General features: G+C 40.9%; 1 protein-coding gene across 1 annotated transcript in view; it reads right to left on the reverse strand.

Moving 5' to 3' along the window:
* Positions 1-24,128, reverse strand: part of CFTR (CF transmembrane conductance regulator) — a 196,509-nt gene that overhangs the window by 85,342 nt on the left and 87,039 nt on the right. The window contains exon 11 of the mRNA XM_044280293.1: positions 10,306-10,497. Within this exon, the coding sequence (XP_044136228.1) occupies positions 10,306-10,497 (192 nt within the window). The remainder of the gene's footprint in view (positions 1-10,305; positions 10,498-24,128) is intronic.

A 24,128-nucleotide genomic window follows, 5' to 3' on the forward strand; every position in this document is an offset into this window, starting at 1 on the left:
ACAAGCCCACTTGACTTTTATGGTCCAGTAAAACTCCAGAACTAATTGTTCACCCGGTTGCATCAGGATACCACTCCTGATGCTGCTGCTACCTTATCCACACTATGTCACCTTGCCACTCTGTGGTATCCTGATGCTGCTGCCTTATCCACACTATGTCACCTTGCCACTCTGGGGTATCCTGATGCTGCTGCTGCCATCTCCACACTATGTCACCTTGCCATTCTGTGGTATCCTCCTGATGCTGCTGCTGTCGCCACCTCCAGACTTTGTCATTGTGCCATACTGTGGCCTCCTCGTGATGCTGCTGTTGCCGCAACCTCCGTACTCTGTCTTTGGGACACTCTGTAGTCTCCTCATTCTGCTGCCACCTCCAGACTCGGTCATTTTGCCACTTGGTGGTCTCCTCATTCTGCTGCCACCTTCAGACTCGGTAATTTTGCCACTTGGTGGCCTCTTCATACTGCTGCTAACTCCAGACTCGGTCATTGTGCACTCAGTGGCCACCTCATACTGCTGCTAACTCCAGACTCTGTCATTGTGCCACTCGGTGGCCTCCTCATACTGCTGCTGTAGCTGCCACATCTCCTCATTCTGCTGCCACCTCCAGACTCGGTCATTTTGCCACTTGGTGGCCTCCTCATACTGCTGCTAACTCCAGACTCTGTCATTGTGTACTCAGTGGCCTACTAATATTGCTGCCACCTCCAGACTCTGTCATTGTGCCACTCAGTGGCTTCCTCATACTGCCTCCACCTCCAGACTCTGTCATTGGGCCACTCCGTGGTCTACTCATGCTGCTTCTACCTCACCACTATGTCATAGGTCCACTCTGTGGACTTCTCATGCTGTTCCCACCCTCCCCACTTCATGACTGGGTCACTATTTTGCCTTTCGGCCTGGCTGACATCATGATTTATTTGACCTTTCTTCTGATCTGTCACAAGGAAGGAAAAATGAGATGCACAACGGATCCTGTGTAAGGCCTGTATGGTCCCATCAGAATTGGCTTATGATTTGGTAGCCAAAAGCAGGAGTGCATACAAAATACAGAAGACATGCAAATATTCCATTCACGTGTCATCTGTTTTAGATCCACTCATTGTTTTTTTTTGCATTAGCAATACTGATGGATTTTTGAGAAAATACTGACCGAGTGAAGGCGTATGCTCCACAGACAGGATCTGTTTTTTGTGGGTTATTGTTCTGATGGATCAGAGGAAGGGCAAATTAATCAGTGACATCAACACAAACTTACTGCTGACTGTGGCAAGCGCAGCACTATGAAGTACCTTTTGCGCTGTGGCATTAAAACTTTTTTGATATCTCTGACTTTTAGTCTAACCAGACTGTCTATTACTCTGTAATTCCTCTAGCGCTGTTCTATGGAAACAGTAGGTTTAAAGAGCGCACCAAATGCTTGAAATAACTTCTTTATTAACGTAAACTTTTCTTCATATATAACACTGCCGCCTCCGCAGCAGATAGTCCATGTACAAAACACGTGTTGGAAAGATATCACAAATATGCATAAGATGGTGGTTCAACTGTTCAATCTTGTCATTCAGCATAAAATGGTGGATATATTTCTCTCTTGAGTATCTGTACTCTCACTTTAAGTTATTTAAGAACTTTATGATCTCTCTGAGAGGTGTATCTGAGGTCTAACTAAAAGTTCTACTTGCTCAACTTGGTTTGCAGTATGCAATTGCTTATGATCTGGTATGAGCAGTTCGCAGTTTGTATGCAATTTATATGGAATCTGGTTTGTATGCTTGCAATTTGTATTTGTATTTGCAATTGAATTTGTATGGTTGCAATTGGTGGCACTGTAAGTAAACACATATATATCTAGTTCAGTATACAGTTCTAAACACAAGCTCCTGCTAGGGGAATTCCCAGACAGGCTGTGTGTGAGGCTGGCTGTGATTGGTGAAAACTCTTGCTGTGTGAGAAGCTGGCTGTGATTGGTCTAGACTTTTGCCCAGCAACAACAGATTAACACTATGCTTTCTGTTGTTTCTGCTGTGTCACTGAGCTTACCTTACATGTATCTTAAAGGCATATTATCTTTTTCTGCTTCTGTGAACACAAATAATAACAGTTATATGACATCCAAAACATGATGTCACAGTAAATAACTCTGCTTTTGTCTTTAACACATAAACATAGGAACTGTATTAAGGTTATTGGCAGGTGTAGCTGTATACACATATAAGCTATACTAGCAACCTAGGACAGGTCATAGCTGGCGAGCTACACTGACACACTCTCCACTCTGTCAGGGGGGCTCTACTTGTATACACGTTTAATAGAACAGGTTCTGTAGAAATGTACGTGGAATCAGCTGGCGACGGTGTAAAAGGAGTGCACTTCTTCTTTGGCGCTAATATCGACCTGTAAAGCTGAGTTCATACTTGAGTTATTTGGTTAGTTTTGGCCCCATAACTGCCCAAATAAGTGAAGTATGCAGTGATTCTAAGAGCGACGCCTGTCATCTGCATGTCATACGGACTCACAGTATTATTTCACTACCAAAGCAGACTCCCTATGCGTATTACTGCAAGGCACAGTGTTCTACACCACTATAAAGGCTCTCAGCAGCCAGGAAATAGCCGTTTTTCAAAGTAATTCACCACGAATAAATTCGAATCAAACCAAATTTTTCCTGAAAAATTCAGCGAACCACCGAATCTAATTTTTGAAAACTTCGCTCATCTCTAGTCACCAATATCAAAATCTCCTTTAAAAAATGCCACCAAAAATGCTTGTAAAACGAAATAAAGAAATGCTTGAAAAAAGTGTGTGTGAAGCGGGATTATAAAAAGAAAACATCCAACCAATCCAGGCGCCATAAAGTTTGCTTCACCCATTTTGATACATTGACAGGTGATCACATGCTAGGCCATAGAAAGTTCAAAGCTGAAGAAAGCAATCACACAGGATATTGCACTGGGCACCTAATGACACCGACAATTGCATCATCAAGATAGCGCTAACAACTAAGAAATATTTCACACTATGCCAGTATAGCACGGGGATTTACAAACAGCAAATAAATAAACTCCTTTATGAGAAGATTCAGGAAGTTTAATGAATAGCAGTAAATATTTGCACATAAGTGTTGCACTCCAGAGCTGCTTAAACTCTTCAACACTCTTTCACAACACAAGTTATGTTGTAAGATAAGAGCTCACTTTACAGGTTGTAAATCAGATTTATTGTACAGTTTAGACCTTGATATTTCCTTCAGTAATTACAGAGAAACGTCTTTCCACAGATTTCTCCAGACATATAGAAGTAGAAAGAGAAGGCAGGAGACATTAATTTCCCAGGGGGAGATTTTTCAAAACTGGTGTAAAGTAGAACTAGCTTAGTTGCCCATAGAAACCAATCAGATTCCACCTTTTATTTATCGGACCTCCTTTGCTAAATGAAAGCTGGAATCTGATTGGTTGCTATGGGCAAGTAAGTCGGTTTTCCTTCACATCACATTTGATAAATCTCCCCCACTATGTCAATGGCAAAAGGAATATTTATCCAATTATCCTACTGAAGGGCCACTTACACGAGCAGATGAATGGGAGAACGTGCACGTGTAGAACATGTCCTATTCTTGTTCGCAAGGAATTTTCTATGATAGTGCCGGCCATGTGCGGTCCACAAATTGCGGAACGCACACAGGGCGGGATCCGTGTTTTGCGGATATGCAATTTCCGGGTCTGCAAAACACTGCAATCCTCCGAATGAGCCCTTACTTAGAACATCACAGGAGATTAGGTGAGCAGAATTTCAGATACTGATGATGGTTTGGGGAGCACATGGCTTCTGAAGCGTTACTTTTAATGAAAACCAGTCACCACTCCTGACATGTCTGTTAATAAATATATTTTATTCCCCAAATAACGGTTCAGGAGCATCCATTCTTCAATTATTGCTACCAGAATTCCATCTGCAACTGGGGTTTTTCCAGTTGGGGTGTGTCTCTGCACAGTCTGACAAGGGCGACACTGATTGGATAGCGTCAGGCTGTGCAGGAGCACACCCCCAACACCGAGTGGAGATTCATTAAGAAACTTCTAGTACTGTAGCAATAACTGAGGAATGGTACATGATAGAGTTACAGAATGGTTCTTACACAGGTAATGCATCAGCCACGTCAGGAGTGGTGAATGGAAATATCATTGTTCTGCACAATGAAATGTAGCAAAATACATAATAGTGATGCACCATTATGTAAGGCATGTATCTGCTGACAAACTGTTGACTGGTTCCAGTAGCCAGAAGAATTAAGAATATAGGGCTAGACTAATACCAATACCACCTACATATAAAGCTACTTTCACATCTGCGTCATGGATCAGCAAAAACACTTCCGTTACTGATAATACAACCATCTGCATCTGTTCTGAATGGATCCGGTTGTATTATCTCTAAAATTGCCAAAATGGATGCATCATGAACTCCATTGAAAGTCAATGGGGGACGGTTCAGTTTTTTATTGTGTCCGAGAAAACGGATCTGTTCCCATTGACTTACATTGTGAGTAATGAGGGATCCGTCCTGTTCCACATCTCAGGACGCACTCAAAAATGCTGCTTGCTGCGCTTTGTGTGCGTCATGGGAACACAATAAAACGGAACGGAATGCATTCTGGTGCACTCCGTTCCCTTCTGTTCAGTTTTGTCCCCATTGACAATGAATGGGGACAAAACGGAAGCGTTTTCCCCCGCTATTGAGATCCTATGATGGATCTCAATAGTGGAAAAGGAAAAACGCTGATATGAAAGTAAATATATAGAGTAGATAGGCACACTTCATCTAGGATTACCCAGAAACTCCTGTATCTTTCAAGCTATTTATTTGTAAACATCCATTTAGAACAAGTCAAACATCACTGTTCAAGATACATAGAACCCAAAAAATATAAAAATGATAATAAATAGGTATAAAAATAAGAAAAAGTTGAAAAACGATATAAGTGGTTGAGGTCGTGGTAATGTGTTGTCTGTCAACTATGTAATCATCCAATATTAGTGGTAAAATTGGATGGATTGTATGTATATTATATATATATGGCAGATAACAGCAATCGTAATTTACTCAGATCGTAATATGGGTAAGTATATATCTCAGTGTATATTGGAGTATGTAGTTTGGCTGAGATATATCATTTTTCCCAATGTTCACATAGAATCAAGCTATTTCTATTATATAATAATGCAGCATTCAAGGTCTTTGATGATGTTCAATATATTAATATTAGTTCTTTGATACCATTTGCTTAAAAGTTCTGCTTTGTGAGTCCTTCCCTAAAGAACCACATTGGTCATCCTTATATCTGTATCTCTATTGATGGTTCCAACCATATATTTCACGCTGATAGTATATTGCATGTGGTAAAGTATGGAACAACGTGCTGTCATCCAAAGTAGCCGTATAAAATGGTGATTAGTCTCTAGTAATGTTCCATATTTTACTTACAGTTGGTGATATGGTTCCCGTGTCCAATCATGAAGTGGCAGTAAGATACATCTTACCTCCGTATGTTTGTATTAAAGGTATCGTTACCCGCTGCAGCCTCGGCGTCCCACGTGGTATCGCCACCTTCGGCAGGACACGTGATTTGCTTTGAATACCGCTCGAGTCGGTCACCTATTACAGAATAATAAGAGGCTTGCAGAGTCCTTTGGAGCGCTCCAACTTGGCTTAAATGCCGATCATGCTCTGATCAATATGAAAAGGCTATCCCATGGATCGCTATTTTACTAAACACGTTTCAGAGTGCTTCCCACTCCTTCCTCAGTGGCCATAATGATCCATAAGACCGGGGGTTTGGTGTTATTCAAAACCCCAAATGGACTTTCATTTGAGCCTTTTCTATATAGCCTTTTGCTAACTTTAGAACTCCACATCCTACCATAGTGTTATCCACTCCTCTTTTGCATTACAGTTCAGAAAAACGCATTGCCATTTTAGTGCTTTCTTCATGCGTTTTATCTACTCTATATATCTTAATATATTGTGACGGGGTAAAGTCATAGTGATTGAGCTCCTTGTCCAGCATAATCAAAGGGTGAGCCGCTATCCCAAAACAATACAGATGTGAAAGTAGCCTTACAAGATTAGTTATGTAAAATACCTGCAAAGTACCTTAACTGGAAGATATAGACAGGGTAATATTATTTGTGTAAGCATAACTCATCCCAAAAATGTATATTATTAAAATGTTGTATAAACTATGGATGTTTTTCCTTCAGTCTATGTGACATCATATATTCCATGACGAATAAAAGACGCAAATACAACCTCAAGGAATTGGCAGCAGTATAAGCTCTGTACAGATTGGATTATGTTTTATGTGCAGTCTGATGTTCCGGCAATGCTGTTTGTTATGACACATGAATTGTATTATCATAACACAACTGTATCATTAGTGCACACAGCGCAGCGTGAACGACAGCGTGGATTTCAAAATCCAGCAGAAAACAAAATGATACTATTCAGGGGACACTAATAATACAATGTGCAAACCCTAGTCAGAGCAGATCCAAGTCAGACACAGCAATATCACTTATAAAGGTTCACATCATTGTTGGTCATTTCCATACAATCACGGAGAATATCCTCCATCTTAGCCAAGTCAGGGTGCATTCAACCAATCATGTCCATTTTGCAGACTGCAGAATGCAGTTAAACAAAACATGGACACCAGCCATGTGTGGTGTGGACCCATTGATTTGATGTTGCAGTCAAAGATAGGACATGTCCTATATTTTGCCACATGGCCACACGAACCCAGGAGTGCATGGAAGGGCCATGTCCGCAAAACGGCTATGTGAATGCACTCTCCTCAGCATGTAATGCTAAATGGCTCCTTGAGCAAATCAATTACATCTTTGGTGTATTTTTTTTTATAACAAGAGTTTATTTCTCTTGAAAAATGTTGTTTCTCTCCCAGGTTTCCTCCTAGGCGTGTTTAGAATATTTCCAAACTAAAAACACGGACATCAGTACATGTTGGTGCCAACAACAACATCTACAATACAGCATATTCACTAGCCAACACTGAAGGTAGACAAGAATTTGGGCAAAAAAAGAAGCTTCCCCAGCAAGGGAAGGTGCGTTCCTGAGCAGCCCACCATAGCCATACTCCTTTGTCAACAGATCAATAAACCCATATTTTTTTACTGTATATATCCAGGGGCGCAATACCAACAAGGCGAGGCGTTTCCTCAGGAGGCGCGACTAGGGTCAAGTGGGAGTGGCATCAGGGCCGTGGGCAATGAGCACTCATCTCTCTATATTGGACTGTATCACCAACATTGGTATCTACTGGGGGCACTAAAAAGGGGCATTTTTGTACTGGTACACATAAGGGGGCATTTTTTGCACAGGCACACATTATAAGGTGCATTTTTGTACTGGCACATGTTATAAGAGACATTTTTTGAATTGCCACAGATTCTAAGGGGTTATTTTTTGTACTGGCACACATGATAAGGGATTATTTTATGTAAAGGCACACATTATAAGGGGGCATTTTTGTACTGGCACACATTGTATGGGTGCATTTCTATTACTGGCACACATTATAAGGGGCATTTTTTGTACTGGTATGTTAAGGGGGCATTGTGTGTCTTGGCACAAGTTAAAAGGGGATATTTTTTGTACTGGCACACATTAGTGGATATTAGTGAACATTAGTAGTGGCACACAATATAAAGGGTATTGTTTGTACTGGCACACATTATAAGTGGGTAGTTTTGTACTGGAGTACACTATGGAAAGCTTTATTACTATTGGGGGACTTTGGGGCACATGATTACTAGTATAGGCACTATGGGGATTATTACTTCTAGGGCACAATAGGGAACATTATTACTTTTGTGGGCACTGTTAACACTAAGTGCAGCTGATTATTACTATTGGTGGGATATTTGGAAGCAATATTACTGTGGGGCACTATTAGTGTCAGAGGTGGTATTTGCTGGGTGCATAGGGCTCTGTGTGCCAATAATTCTACTTATTTGTTTTATGCACTTATTTTAACACTAATATATTCAGCAGCACTTTACAGACATTAAGGTGGATTTACACATCCAGATAATCAGGAATATTAATGGGAACAAACATTCCTGCGAATGCCCATTCTTGACAATCTGTCCATCTAAAGGTGCAACTAATAACCTAATGAACAAGCAAAATGCTTGTTCATCAGGTGGAACTGGCGACAGGCACCTAAATGTTTCCAGACAGCAGATTGTGCTGCCTCAATAGCGATCTGCTGCCCAGAAACAATATGAGGACATGCGATCGTAATAGCGATACCTTGTTGCTCATACTGTGGAGAGGATCGATGCATGTAAATGCAGTTCTTCACCTCTACTTTACAAGCAGCTGACTGTTGGAAAGGATTTATGTCCTTCTTCATAGCTTAAAGAATGTGCCCCTCAGACCTCTTGAATTCATCATATTCATAGATTGGATATCTATTAGAGGACAAAAAAACTTTCACACTCCTTATCTATAATCTCTACAGCAATTTACTGCTACAACTGTTTGTTTACTCCTCCACTCATATTGATCTGCTTTACATCACTCTTCTCATCTACCTCATTATTCCTATGTACATTGGTGTATAAATATGTCAATCTTCAGATACTTTCTTAAAAGATGCCAGAGAAAGAGGCTTAAGTAGTCTTAAAAGATTGCAACTGTGTCATCTTTTCAGTTAGCCATTAAAAGGTACAAACATTCAGGACTTAATTTTATCACCTTGTCACACATTTACTTCTCTGGGCTCCAGCAGCGTGATCTCCAGCTTTGGCGCGACTGCTTTGTGACTATCTTCTGTCTTGCGATTTTGTACTGTTTTCACCTTCCAGTTCTGACCCATTCCCGTACGACTCCGTCTCTGGGTTGTTTTGTCTGTGTGTGTGTGTCTGTCTTGCACTGTAGCAAAGTAGGGAACGTCGACTAGTTGCAGACTTGCCGCCTAGGGCTTGCACTGCAAGTAGGCAGGGAAAGCAGGCGGGGTTCCAGTTAGGGCTCACTGTCTGTGTGTCGCTGCCCACTGTGGTTACACTCTTAGGCCTAGTTCACGCGAAAGTTTTTTTTGTGAGTGTACGGGCCGTTTTTTTTTGTGTTCCATATACGGTTCGTATACGGAACCATTCATTTCAATGGTTCCGCAATAAAAACGGAATGTGTTCCGTAAGCATTCCGTTTCCGTATTTCCCTTTTTCCGTTCCATTGAAAGATAGAACATGTCCTATTATTGCCCGCAAATCACTTTCCGTGGCTCCATTCAAGTCAATGGGTCCGCAAAAAAAACAGAACACATACGGAAATGCATCCGTATGTCTTCCGTATCCGTTCCGTTTTTGCGGAACTATCTATTGAAAATGTTATGCCCAGCCCAATTTTTTTCTAGGTAATTACTGTATACTGTATATGCCATACTGAAAAACTGAAACACAACGGAACAACGGATCCGTGAAAAACGGACAGCAAAAAACTATAAAAGCCATACGTTCGTTTGAACTAGGCCTTATACTGTAGAGAGTAACAGAATCTTCCGATCACGTCATCTCTCAGTTTTTTTTTTATATTTTTGTCATTCATCAAACATGTAATAGAAATGTACTCAGTCAGACAAGTGAGTCACAAAACATGACTTCTCAACCTTTTCACCGAGTCCTCACCAGATAAAGCACAGTGATGCCTGGTCCTCACTAATGGTGTGTTGTCCAATCGAAACATTTTAAAAACTACCTCAATTTGTCTTAAAATTTGTTTTCTAATCCCGGTACAGCATTAAAATGAGCATAAAATGAGTCACAAGTTAAGTTACTAAACCCAGGAAAGTTCTCTGCAGCAAATGATCCCTTCTGTCAAAACTTCCTCCCCTATTGCGCCTCGGCAATAACCCGGGGGCACCTTACCAGGGAGACCCACCTCGTAATTTGAGTAGCACTACATTAGCACAATACGTAGCTGGGCAGTGTTTTGGTCAGTGATTTCCATCAGTGACTGTGAGCCAAAACCAGGTGTGGAACCTCCACAGACGTAAGGTATAAGGGAAAGATCTGCTCCTGTTCTGTGTTTAGAGCCGCACCTGATTTTGGCTCACAATCACTGATGGAAATCACTGACAAAAACAGTGACGTTTGAATGAGGCCTAACATTTAACATATAGCATATACCACTCTGTAATGTGTCATGGATCAATACGTGTATTTTTAGTGCATCAAGTCTACAGTAATATCTGTAAGTCAGTAAGAATAAAAATAAAAAGCAGACCTCTTCCAGTTGGCAGGCTTTAATGACACTTAGATATCTGTATTGGTCATATGACACTCCAAACACTATGTTCTCCTTGATGGTACCAGGCATGATCCAGGAGACTTGAGGGGAAAATGATATCCTTCCACTGTGTTTTATTTTCCCTGATGATGGCTCCAATTCTCCCATGATCATCATTAAAAGAGACGTCTGAAATAACATAAAAGGGCATTAAATGTGCAGGTAGTCATATACATTTATTAATATATAATACACATCTATCTACCTATCTATGTATCTATCTATCTATCTACCTATCTAAGGCTACTTTCACACTCGCGTTTTGGCTTTCCGTTTCTGAAATCTGTTCAGGGCTCTCACAAGCGGTCCAAAACGGATCAGTTTTGCCCTAATGCATTCTGAATGGAAAAGGATCCGCTTAGAATGCATCAGTTTGCCTCTGCTCCGTCTCCATTCCGCTCTGGAGGAGGACACCAAAACGCTGCAAGCTGCAAAACTGAGCCAAACGGATCCGTCCTGGCACACAATGTAAGTCAATGGGGATGGATCCGTTTTCTTTGACACAATCTGGCACAATAGAAAACAGGTCTCCCATCGACTTTCAATGAAGTTCATGATGGATCTGTCTTGGCTATTACAGATAATACAAACAGATCCGTTCATGACGGATGCATGCGGTTGTATTATTGTAACGGATCAGTTTTTGCAGATCCATGACAGATCCGCCCAAAACGCGAGTGTGAAAATAGCCTAATATCTATCTCCTATCTATCTATCTATCTATCTATCTATTTATCTATCTATCTATCTATCTATCTATCTATCTCATATCTACCAATCTACCTACCTATCTCATATCTATTTATCTAATATCTATCTATCTAATATGTACAGTGGATATAAAAAGTCTACACCCCTGTTAAAATGTCAGGTTTCTGTGATGTAAAAAAATGAGACAAAGATAAATCATTTCAGAACTTTTTCCACCTTAAATGTGACCTATAAACTGTACAACTCAACTGAAAAAACAAGCTGAAATCTTTTAGGTAGAGGGAGAAAACATATAAAAATAAAATAATATGGTTGCATAAGTGTGTACACCCTTATACTTTGTTGAAGCACCTTTTGAATTTATTACAGCACTCAGTCTTTTGGGGTATGAGTCTATCAGCATGGCCCATTTTGACTTGGCAAGATTTGCCCACTCTTCTTTGCAAAAACACTCCAAATCTGTCAGATTGCGAGGGCATCTCCTGTGCACAGCCCTCTTCAGATCACCCCACAGATTTTCAATCGGGTTTAGGTCTGGGCTCTGGCTGGGCCATTCCAAAACTTTAATCTTCTTCTGGTGAAGCCATTCCTTTGTTGATTTGGATGTATACTTTGGGTCGTTGTCATGCTGAAAGATGAAGTTCCTCTTCATGTTCAGCTTTCTAGCAGAAACCTGAAGGTTTTGTGCCAATATTGACTGGTATTTGGAACTGTTCATAATTCCCTCTAGCTTAACTAAGGCCCCAGTTCCAGCTGAAGAAAAACAGCCCTAAAGCATGATGCTGCCACCACCATGCTTCACTGGGGGTATGGTGTTCTTTTGGTGATGTGCAGTGTTATTTTTGGGCCAAAAATATATTTTGGAAAAGTTCAACCTTGGTTTCATCAGACCATAACACCTTTTCCCACATGCTTTTGGGAGAGTTCAGATGTGTTTTTGCAAAATGTAGCCTGCCTTTCGTCTTGCCACTCTACCCCATAGCCTAGACATATGAAGAATACGGGAGATTGTTGTCACATGTACCACACAGCCAATATTTGCCAGATATCTCCTTTAATGTTGCTGTAGGCCTCTTGGTAGCCTCCCAGACCAGTTTTCTTCTCGTCTTTTCATCAATATTGGAGGGACGTCCAGTTCTTGGTAATGTCACTGTTGTGCCATATTTTCTCCACTTGATGATGACTGTCTTCACTGTGTTCCATGGTATATCTAATGCCTTGAAAATTCTTTTGTACCCTTCTCCTGACTGATACCTTTTAACAATGAGATCCCTCTGATGCTTTGGAAGCTCTCTGTGGACCATAGCTTTTGCTGTGGGATGCGACTAAGAAAATTTCAGGAAAGACCAACTAGAGCAGCTGAACTTTATTTGGGGTTAATCAGAGGCACTTTAAATGATGGCAGGTGTATGCTGACTACTATTTAACATGATTTTGAATGTGATTGCTTAATTCTGAACACAGCTACATCCCCAGTTATAAGAGGGTGTGTATGCAACCACATTATTGTAGGTTTTTTTGTTTTCTTCCCTCCACCTAATTTTCAATTGAGTGGTAGAGTTTATAGGTCACATTAAGGGTCCATTCACACGTCCGTTGTTTCTTTCCTGATCTGTTCCGTTTTTTGCTGAACAGATCTGGACCAGATCTGGACCCATTCATTTTCAATGGGTCGTGAAAAAAAATCTGACATTGTGCTGTCCGTTTTTTTTCAGCACCCATTGAAAATGAATGGGTCCAGATCTGGTCCAGATCTGTTCAGCAAAAAACGGAACAGATCAGGAAAAAAACAAGGGACGTGTGAATGGACCCTAAAGGTGGAAAATGTTCTGAAATGATTTATCTTTGTCTCATTTTTTTACATCAGAGAAACCTGACATTTTAACACGGGTGTGTCCACTGTATCCAACTATTTATCTATCTATCTAATCTATCCTTGTGCTGCTCAGTGTTATGTAAACTTAGTAGACACTAATCTGTCATAAGTAATAACACCTTTAGAACAAATATAATACAAATACACAATTTACACTTTGTGACATAAGGACATATTTAATCACAAGCTCTTTGTCCCAATGTTTTATGGTGTGGTTCTTAGTATTGTATTTTTGATGCATAGTTCAAATGAGCCCATTTTGATGCACAATATATTTTTATATTTATCCACAGATATATAACACTTATAGTAGAGATGAGTGAATTAATTGTAAACTAATCAGATTAGTTACAGATTTCACAAAACATAGTTTGCCAAACGAAGTCGAAATTTTTTGATTTGTTTCGGACAAATCACGTAAAAACAGTATCCAGCTCCATTTTACTGTAAAAACTAGAGAGGAAAGGAAAAGGGTGCAGTCGCTACCGGGCCCAGTAGCCTGAGGGGGCCCAAAGATCCTTGTGCTGCATAAGAAGACACACAAAGTACTGAGGGAAGGGGGGCCCAAGCCTAACTCTTTCACCAGGGCCCATGAGCCTTTAGCTACGCCCCTGCACGGAGGTATTCTGATTGCCTAATTGGAGTCGGAAAGGATTTTTTTTCTCCTAAAATGAGAAAAATTGGCTTCTGCCTCACCAATTTTTCTTTTTGCCTTCCTCTGGATCAACTTGCAGGATAACAGGCCGAACTGGATGGACAGATGTATTTTTCAGCCTTATAAACTTTGTTACTTTTCTGTTTCCAGCTAAGCTTGTGAAAGTCTTGTGGCACTGTCTATCAAAAAACAATTGCAGATACAGTTGGATACTAGGGACACTGTAGGCATACTATAAGGAGAGAATATGGATGTACAATTGGGTAGATTTTAGAGATTTACCACGGAAAGCTTAGCACAGAGTAAGGGACTTGGTCATTGTCCCAGTTGTTTTATACAGAATCCTCCAAGAAACTAATATTTTTCAGTATAAACAACCAGCCGGCATTTTTTTTTTGTAAAAACAGTTCATACCTTAAGCCAACACCTCAATAGCATACATTCTGCTGCAAACACTAAGGAATTGACTTTTTTCCCCAAAAAAAATAACAATTTCTATTTTCCGTTTGTAATTGGCCATTTTAGTGCATTATACCGGTTTTAGTGAACACACTGTATGTTACTACAAGGTGCCGTTCACTGTAATAACATAAGCAATACGGCAATAACACTATTTTTATACCCATGTTGTTGAACACGTATATTACTGCACAATGATGTTCAGTGTTACAGCAATAATGCGATTATTACGCTTATAAAGATGAATGGAGAGGCAGTGTGCATTCTTGGCCTGCTGCTCCATTCATTTCAGGGAGCCCTGAGATGTACAAGGTCTTTGTTTGTGTCAGTGGGGTCCCAGTGGTAGGGCCCCACAATCTAATATACCATGTCCTGTGGAACTTGGTGTAAAAGTTTAAAAAAAACATGTCTTTTCTTAGATTCTAGCTTTCTGGCATACTGAAGGGCAAAGATGAACACATTTATTAACCCTTTCATGACCAAGGGTCATTGATGCCCCAATGTCCAGGTCAAAATTTTCAAATCTGACATGCGTCACTTTATGTGGTAATATCTTTGGAACACTTTTACTTATCCATGCCATTCTGAGATTGTTTTCTCGTGACACATTGTACTTCATGATAGTCATATATTTGAGTCAATATATTTCACCTTTATTTAGGAAAAAATCCCAAATTTACAAAAAATGTGGAAAAATTCACAATTTTCCAAATTTCAATTTCTCTGCTTCTAAAACAGAAAGTGATACCTAATAAAATATTTATTACTTAACATTCCCCATATGTCTATTTTATGTTGGCATCTTTTTGGAAATGTCATTTTATTTTTTTAGGACGTTAGAAGGCTTAGAAGTTTAGAAGCAATTCTTATAATTTTTATGAAAATTTCCAAAACCCACTTTTTAAAGGACCAGTTCAGGTCTGAAGTCACTTTGTGGGGCTTACATAGTGGAAACCCCCATAAATGACCCCATTGTAGAAACTACACCCCTCAAGTTACTCAAAACTGATTTTAAAAACTTTGTTAACCCTTTAGGCGTTCCACAAGAATTAAAGGAAAATGGAGATGAAATTTCACAATTTCACATTTTTGGCAGATTTTCCATTTTATATATTTTTTTTCTTTAACACATTGAGAGTTAACAGCCAAACAAAACTCATAATTTATTACCATGATTCCGCGGTTTACATAAACACCCCACATGTGGTCGTAAACTGCTGTACGGGCACACGGCAGGCGCAGAAGGAAAGGAATGCCATATGGTTTTTGGAAGGTAAATTGTGCTGGATTGGTTTTCTGAACGCCATATGTTTTTTATTTTTGTGCCGATCGTCTTGTGCAGGGGCTCGTTTTTTGCAGAAAGTGTTGAGGTTTTTATTGGTACCATTTTTGGGTACATAGGATTTTTTGATCATTCATTATTACACTTTATGTGGCAAGGTGACCCAAAAATTGACTGTTTTGGAACAGTTTTCATTTATTTATTTTTACAGCGTTCATCTGAGGAGTTAGGTCATGTGATAGTTTTATAGAGAAGATCGTTACGGACGTGGCAATACCTAATATGTATACTTTTTCTTATTTATTTAAGTTTTACACGATAATAGCATTTTTGAAACCCAAAAAATGATGTTTTAGTGTCTCTATAGTCTGAGAGCCATAGCTTTTTTATTTTTTGGGCGATTGTCTTAATCAGGGTATCATTTTTTGCGGGACGAGGTGACGGTTTGATTGGTACAATTTTGGGGGTCATACGCCTTTTTGATCGCTTGCTGTTGCACTTTTTGTGATGTAAGGTGACAAATATAGCTTTTTTGGCACAGTTTTTTTAATTTTAATTTTATGGTGTTTATCGGACGGGGTCTATCATGTGATATATTTATAGAGATGGTCGTTACGGATGCGGCGACACCTAATATGTGTATTTTATTTTATTTTTTCATTTTTTTTATAGGAAAAGGCAATTTCTTTTTTCTAATTTACATTTTTATTTATTTATTTATTTTTACTTTTATTATTTTCACTTTTTTTTTATCAGTTCCCTCTTGGATCTTGAAGATCCAGTGGGGCTGATAGTTGTACTATACTTTGCAATGCTCTTGCATTGCAAAGTATAGTACTTCCAGATTGCCTGTAGGTGGCAGCACTGGACGCCTTTGCCATGGCAACCAGACGCTTTTGCAAAGCGTCCGGTTGTCATGGCAACCATCGGGTGCTGCAATCACAGCGCTGCAGCCCCGATGGTGGAGAGAGGGAGCTCCCTCCCTCTGTTAACCCCATGGATGCCGCAACCGCGGCATCTATAGGGGTTACAGGAGAGTGTCAGCATAGAGCTGACACTCTCTGCTGATGGCGGCGGCTCAGTAATTGAGCCGCCGCCATCGCACACAGCAGGGGGATCGGGGGGGCAGCGCATGAAAGAGGGGGGTTCCGGGAGGCTGCCCATAATATCGAGGGAGGCTGGGGCAGGAGGGGCGGCTTGAAAATTAATGCAGGGGGCGGGGAGGCGGCGGACCGCATAAGTGCAGGAGATGGGCACAGATCAGCGGGGCACAGATGAGGGGCACAGATGAGGGGGCACAGATCTGCACTAAGTGCTTGGAGGGGCACAGATCGGGGGGCATGAGTTACACTATCTGCTTTCAGACTCTGATCTGCAGAGCGCAGATCAGAGCCTGAAACCGGCATTTTAACACTGCCGCGATCCGATTGGTTAGTCTGCACAGACTAACCAATCGGATCGATTGCCGGCAAGGGGCCACTCTGATTGGTCCCTTGCCGGCATTACTGCACTGTATGCTGTCCGTGACAGCATACAGGGCAGGGGCAGAAGCTTTAATCCAAGCGCTTTGCAGCGCTTGGATTAAAGAGCTGCCAGAACGTTTATATACGTGGTAGCTGCACGGGGTATGTGCAGCTATCACGTATATATACAGATTGCAGACGTGAAGGGGTTAAAGAGAACCTGTTACCTCTCCTGACATGTCTGTTTGAACAACTATTTCCACCACCCTTGTACTAACAATTCTGGAGCATCTATGCTTATGACTTTATGAAATGCCACTCCTTTATTATTACTACTAGAATTTATGAATGAATTACTAGCAGGTTGCAATGAAGGTACAGATGAGTGTTACCAGTTGGGGGAGTGTCCCTATACAGCCTGACCTCCAATATGATACCCAATCAGTGCTGCCAGTGTCTGACTGTGCAAACCCCCCCTCAACTGATAACACCCATGTGGACCTTCATTGCAAACGGATAACAGTTCATCCATAATAAGCAGATTTGTTATTATATGGGGGATGCAGCTAGTTACTAAAACAGGCATACCAGGAGAGGTGACCGCTCCTCCTTAAAATATTGTTCAACAACATGACCTGACACAGCAGGAGCGCTAAGCAAATTGTCCAAATTGTCCAAATTCAAATGTTTACTTTTCTGTCTCTTCCATAGACTTCAATCATCTGCCTCTTTTTTCGGAACAAACTTTCTGAATGTCTATTCATTTTAGCAGTTATATTCTTGTTAGGACTAAACTGTATAGTTCAATAGTTTCTAGCATCTGTATGTTCCTTCCTATGTGCTCTCGATCTATAGGCCCATGCTAAGTTTATTCATTACTGTACTGGAAATCTATGTAGAATATTTCTCACTAAGACAGGTATCTTTCTTGTGCACACAACTAGTTAAAACACAGTAATAAGGCAAACTAATTGTTCTTGACATTATTCTTGGCATGCTATGGGAGTACAATAACAGTCATAGATAAATACCAAACTAAGACATGGTACTAGTCAGCTTAAAGGGGTATTCCCACCTTAGACATTTATGGCATACCTTGTGGATATGCCATAATGTGTAAGGCGGACATTCTCTTTCAGCTATTTATTGATATAGTGAAATATTGTCAAGCTTAAAGGGGTTGTTCATCTTCTGGGGGTCTTTAGGCAGAACCCCCACCATCGTGGCCAGAGGAGCGAAGCATACTTACCTGCATCCCACAGCTGCGTTCCGGCTTCTTCACTTCCCAGCGGCCGCTGCAGTGCTGGGGTCCCCCACTCTCAATATCTGGTTTGACACCGCTGCAGCCAATATATGGCCACAGCAGTAACCTGCCCCGTGACCAACTGATGGGACACAAGGGGGGGGGGGGGGTCACTGCTGCAGCCAATCATTGGCTGCTGTTTCAAACCAGATATTTACAGTGGGGGACACGAGCACTGCAAGCTTGGAAGTAAAGAAGCCGGGACCCAGCAGTGGAGATCAGGTGAGCATGCTTCCCTCTGCAGATCCAGCCATGGGAGGGGGGGTTGCCAAAAGATGAACAGTCCCTTTAAATCAGTGATTACAAAAGACTTGACAACTTCTATATACTGTATATTTTGGGGTTTGTGAGTAAATACTCTGCAAGAATATTGCAGCGTTGACATGCAGAAATCTTGATTTAACTCTGGAATTCTGACAAGGGTATAGCGTCATGAGATAGATAAGGAGACTCCTTCGTATGCTGTGAAATATTTGTCCAATATTGACGGAATCCTTATTTTGATACCTGAGAACTCTGGAAATAATGACTAAACAAGCGGTATAGCCTTCACAGGCGTACTAGCATATACTGCGTAACAACACGCTGAGAACCGGGTACATTATGGCTTATGATGGTTTAGTAATTTAGAGATAAGGCTGTAATACATAACTTTTTATTGGTGCAGACTTCTTGTTGAACAGACATGTTTAATCACAGAAGCTATTCTGAAGAGAGAAGTGAAGGAGCAGCAGCTTGCGATAATGAGACAGGAGGCGTCTCAGACAACCTTATACTCCCTGTAAGCACTGAAGATAACCTATAGTGCCAGATTAGAACCAATGAGCTGAAAAGCATAAACCATAGGTACTGACATATTTTTAGGTAATGATTAGGCTCACTGCTAGACAATTGCTTTAAATTTGTACGGCCCAAGTCTAAGTAATCTGTAACAGTTTATTGTTAAATATTAACATTTGTATCTTTACAGTCATTGAGGACTGTTTTGGTGTCCGCCTGACGATGCGGAGGCAAATGGAGCCGTCCTGACACACAATGTAAGTCAATAGGGACGGATCCATTTTCACTGACACAATATGGCACAATAGAAACTGATCAATTTCCGAATGACTTTCAATGGTGTTCAAGACGGATCAGTTTTGGCTATGTTGGCTACTTTCACACTTGCGTTCGGAGCGGATCCGTCTGGTATCTGCACAGACGGATTCGCTCCTATAATGCAAACTATGGTATCCGTTCAAAACGGATCCGTCTGCATTATATTTCAGAAAAAAGTCTAAATCCAATTTGTAGTCAGACGGATCCGTCCAGACTTTACATTGAAAGTCAATGGGGGATGGATCCTTTTGAAATTGCACCATATTGTGTCAACGTCAAACGGATCCGTCCCCATTGACTTATATTGTAAGTCTGGACGGACAGCTTATTCACCCCAAACAATTACATTAGGCCTTGATTCTCATATTGGGCTGAATAATCTGTCTAATTATACTGTTATTGGGATGTCCACCTTGTTTAATAGATAAGCAATTCTATAACGCCTTGATTCGCAAATTGAGGTGAATAACCTGTCTTGTTCTACTGTTATTGGGGTGTCCCCCTTGTTTAATAGATAAACAATTCCATTAGGCCTCGATTCTCATATTGGGATGAATAAGCTGTCTAATACTACTGTTAGTGGGGTGTCCACATTGACATTGAATAACTAATTTTACATATACAGTTAGTGTTACAGTACAGTATGTCCAACAGATAGTTGCCAGGGCCTTCCGAGGGAACGGACAGTGGCATAAATGTTGCTATAGCAGGTACAAGTAGCAGCAGAAGAAGGGGTGGTGGCAGCAGTCGCAGCAATAAGCCAGAGCTGCCACTGTCATCCAGAGGTCGTGTTTTTCTTGGGTTTAGCCAGGGGTTACCTGGGACTGTTGGTGGCCTGCATGATGATGCGCACGTCCTGCCTGTGATACTGACACACAGTATGTGCTTCACCCCCAGAAAGGACTAGTTATGCATATTGCTGCAATGCACAGGGATGTACACCGAGATACACTCTCCCTGCAGGCCGGGATATAGCTGATTTAATGTACTTCATGACAAATTAATTTGGACCCAAGCAAATGTTTTCTCTCCGTCATCCTATCTAAAACGGCTCTTACTGTAGGGATTTCAAAATACTCTGCAAACACTGGTATTAACCACTTCAGCCCCGCTAGGTGAAACCCCCTTCATGACCAGGCCACTTTTTACACTTCGGCACTACACTCCTTTCACCGTTTATCGCTCGGTCATGCAACTTACCACCCAAATGAATTTTACCTCCTTTTCTTCTCACTAATGGAGCTTTCATTTGGTGGTATTTCATTGCTGCTGACATTTTTACTTTTTTTGTTATTAATCAAAATATAACGATTTTTTTGCAAAAAAATGACATTTTTCACTTTCAGCTGTGAAATTTTGCAAAAAAAAACGACATCCATATATAAATTTTTCGCTAAATTTATAGTTCTACATGTCTTTGATAAAAAAAAAATGTTTGGGCAAAAAAAAAAAATGGTTTGGGTAAAAGTTATAGCATTTACAAACTATGGTACAAAAATGTGAATTTCCGCTTTTTGAAGCAGCTCTGACTTTCTGAGCACCTGTCATGTTTCCTGAGGTTCTACAATGCCCAAACAGTATAACTACCCCACAAATGACCCCATTTCGGAAAGTAGACACCCTAAGGTATTCGCTGATGGGCATAGTGAGTTCATAGAACTTTTTATTTTTTGTCACAAGTTAGCGGAAAATGATGATGATTTTTTTATTTTTATTTTTTCTTACAAAGTCTCATATTCCACTAACTTGCGACAAAAAATAAAAAATTCTAGGAACTCACCATGCCCCTCACAGAATACCTTGGGGTGTCTTCTTTCCAAAATGGGGTCACTTGTGGGGTAGTTATACTGCCCTGGCAATTTAGGGGCCCAAATGTGTGAGTAGTACCTTGCAACCAAAATGTGTAAAAAATGACCGGTGAAATCCGAAAGGTGCACTTTGGAATATGCGCCCCTTTGCCCACCTTGGCAGCAAAAAAGTGTGACACATCTGGTATCGCCGTACTCAGGAGAAGTTGGGGAATGTGTTTTGGGGTGTCATTTTACATATACCCATGCTGGGTGAGAGAAATATCTTGGCAAAAGACAACTTTTCCCATTTTTTTATACAAAGTTGGCATTTGACCAAGATATTTTTCTCACCCAGCATGGGTATATGTAAAATGACACCCCAAAACACATTCCCCAATTTCTCCTGAGTACGGCGATACCAGATGTGTCACACTTTTTTGCTGCCAAGGTGGGCAAAGGGGCACATATTCCAAAGTGCACCTTTCGGATTTTGCAGGGCATTTTTTACACATTTTGATTGCAAGGTACTTCTCACACATTTGGGCCCCTAAATTGCCAGGGCAGTATAACTACGCCACAAGTGACCCCATTTTGGAAAGAAGACACCCTAAGGTATTCCGTGAGGGGCATGGCGAGTTCCTAGAATTTTTTATTTTTTGTCACAAGTTAGCGGAAAATGATGATTTTTTTTTTTTTCTCTTTTTTCCTTACAAAGTCTCATATTCCACTAACTTGCGACAAAAAATAAAAAATTCTAGGAACTCGCCATGCCCCTCACGGAATACCTTGGGGTGTCTTCTTTCCAAAATGGGGTCACTTGTGGCGTAGTTATACTGCCCTGGCAATTTAGGGGCCCATATGTGTGAGAAGTACTTTGCAATCAAAATCTGTAAAAAATGACCGGTGAAATACGAAAGGTGCACTTTGGAATATGTGCCCCTTTGCCCACCTTGGCAGCAAAAAAGTGTGACACATCTGGTATCGCCGTACTCAGGAGAAGTTGGGCAATGTGTTTTGGGGGGTCATTTTACATATACCCATGCTGGGTGAGAGAAATATCTTGGCAAACGACAACTTTTCCCATTTTTTTATACAAAGTTGGCATTTGACCAAGATATTTTTCTCACCCAGCATGGGTATATGTAAAATGACACCCCAAAACACATTCCCCAACTTCTCCTGAGTACGGCGATACCAGATGTGTCACACTTTTTTGCTGCCAAGGTGGGCAAAGGGGCACATATTCCAAAGTGCACCTTTCGGATTTTGCAGGGCATTTTTTACACATTTTGATTGCAAGGTACTTCTCACACATTTGGGCCCCTAAATTGCCAGGGCAGTATAACTACGCCACAAGTGACCCCATTTTGGAAAGAAGACACCCTAAGGTATTCCGTGAGGGGCACTGCGAGTTCCTAGAATTTTTTTTTTTTTGTCACAAGTTAGCGGAAAATGATGATGTTTTTTTTTTTTTTTTTTTCTTACAAAGTCTCATATTCCACTAACTTGCGACAAAAAATAAAAAATTCTAGGAACTCACCATGCCCCTCACAGAACACCTTGGGGTGTCTTCTTTCCAAAATGGGGTCACTTGTGGGGTAGTTATACTGCCCTGGCAATTTAGGGGCCCATATGTGTGAGAAGTACTTTGCAATCAAAATGTGTAAAAAATGGCCTGCAAAATCTGAAAGGTGCACTTTGGAATATGTGCCCCTTTGCCCACCTTGGCAGCAAAAAAGTGTGACACATCTGGTATCGCCGTACTCAGGAGAAGTTGGGGAATGTGTTTTGGGGTGCCATTTTACATATACCCATGCTGGGTGAGAGAAATATCTTGGCAAACGACAACTTTTCCCATTTTTTTATACAAAGTTGGCATTTGACCAAGATATTTTTCTCACCCAGCATGGGTATATGTAAAATGACACCCCAAAACACATTCCCCAACTTCTCCTGAGTACGGCGATACCAGATGTGTCACACTTTTTTGCAGCCTAGATGCGCAAAGGGGCCCAAATTCCTTTTAGGAGGGCATTTTTAGACATTTGGATCCCAGACTTCTTCTCACGCTTTAGGGCCCCTAAAAAGCCAGGGCAGTATAAATACCCCACATGTGACCCCACTTTGGAAAGAAGACACCCCAAGGTATCCAATGAGGGGCCTGGCAAGTTCATAGAATTTTTTTTTTTTTTCGCATAAGTTAGCGGAAATTGATTTTTTTTTAGTTTTTTCTCACAAAGTCTCACTTTCCGCTAACTTAGGACAAAAATTTCAATCTTTCATGGACTCAATATGCCCCTCAGCAAATACCTTGGGGTGTCTTCTTTCCAAAATGGGGTCAGTTGTGGGGTGTTTGTACTGCCCTGGCATTTGAGGGTCTCCGCAATCATTACATGTATGGCCAGCATTAGGAGTTTCTGCTATTCTCCTTATATTGAGCATACAGGTAATGAGATTTTTTTTTCCGTTCAGCCTCTGGGCTGAAAGAAAAAAATGAACGGCACAGATTTCTTCATTCGCATCGATCAATGTGGATGAAAAAATCGCTGCCAAAAAAAAAAAATGGAGGGGAAAGGCGTCTGCCAGGACATAGGAGCTCCGCCCTACATCCATACCCACTTAGCTCGTATGCCCTGGCAAACCAGATTTCTCCATTCGCATCAATCGATGTGGATGAATAAATCATTGCCGGGATTATTATTTTTTTTTTATATATATATATACAAAGTGCTTGCCAAAGCATAGGAACGCCGCCTCCTCCTCAGCTCGTATGCCTTGGCAAACGTATCTGTCACTGCAGAGGAGAAAATCCCGTCTTGCAGCGCCGCATACACCGACTTGCGTGTAATCTGACAGCAGCGCAATGCTTCTGTCAGAATGCACATCGGTGCTGCAGCTAGTAGATCGGTTGGTCCACCTGGAAGGTAAAAAGACAAAAAAAAAAAAAAAAAGAAGAAACCAGGCCACAACGCAATACTTTTATTAACTTTGGAACAGAACATGTAACTTTAACTTTTGGAACTAAACATTAACCTGTTTGCTTACCTGTTTTTTTTTTTTTTTTTTTTTTTTACCTTTATAGAACAAACCTCTCCTTCCCCATGGGTCAATGTGCAAAGCGCA

Source organism: Bufo gargarizans, chromosome 2 (assembly GCF_014858855.1).
Source record: "Bufo gargarizans isolate SCDJY-AF-19 chromosome 2, ASM1485885v1, whole genome shotgun sequence".
Lineage (NCBI taxonomy): Eukaryota > Metazoa > Chordata > Amphibia > Anura > Bufonidae > Bufo > Bufo gargarizans.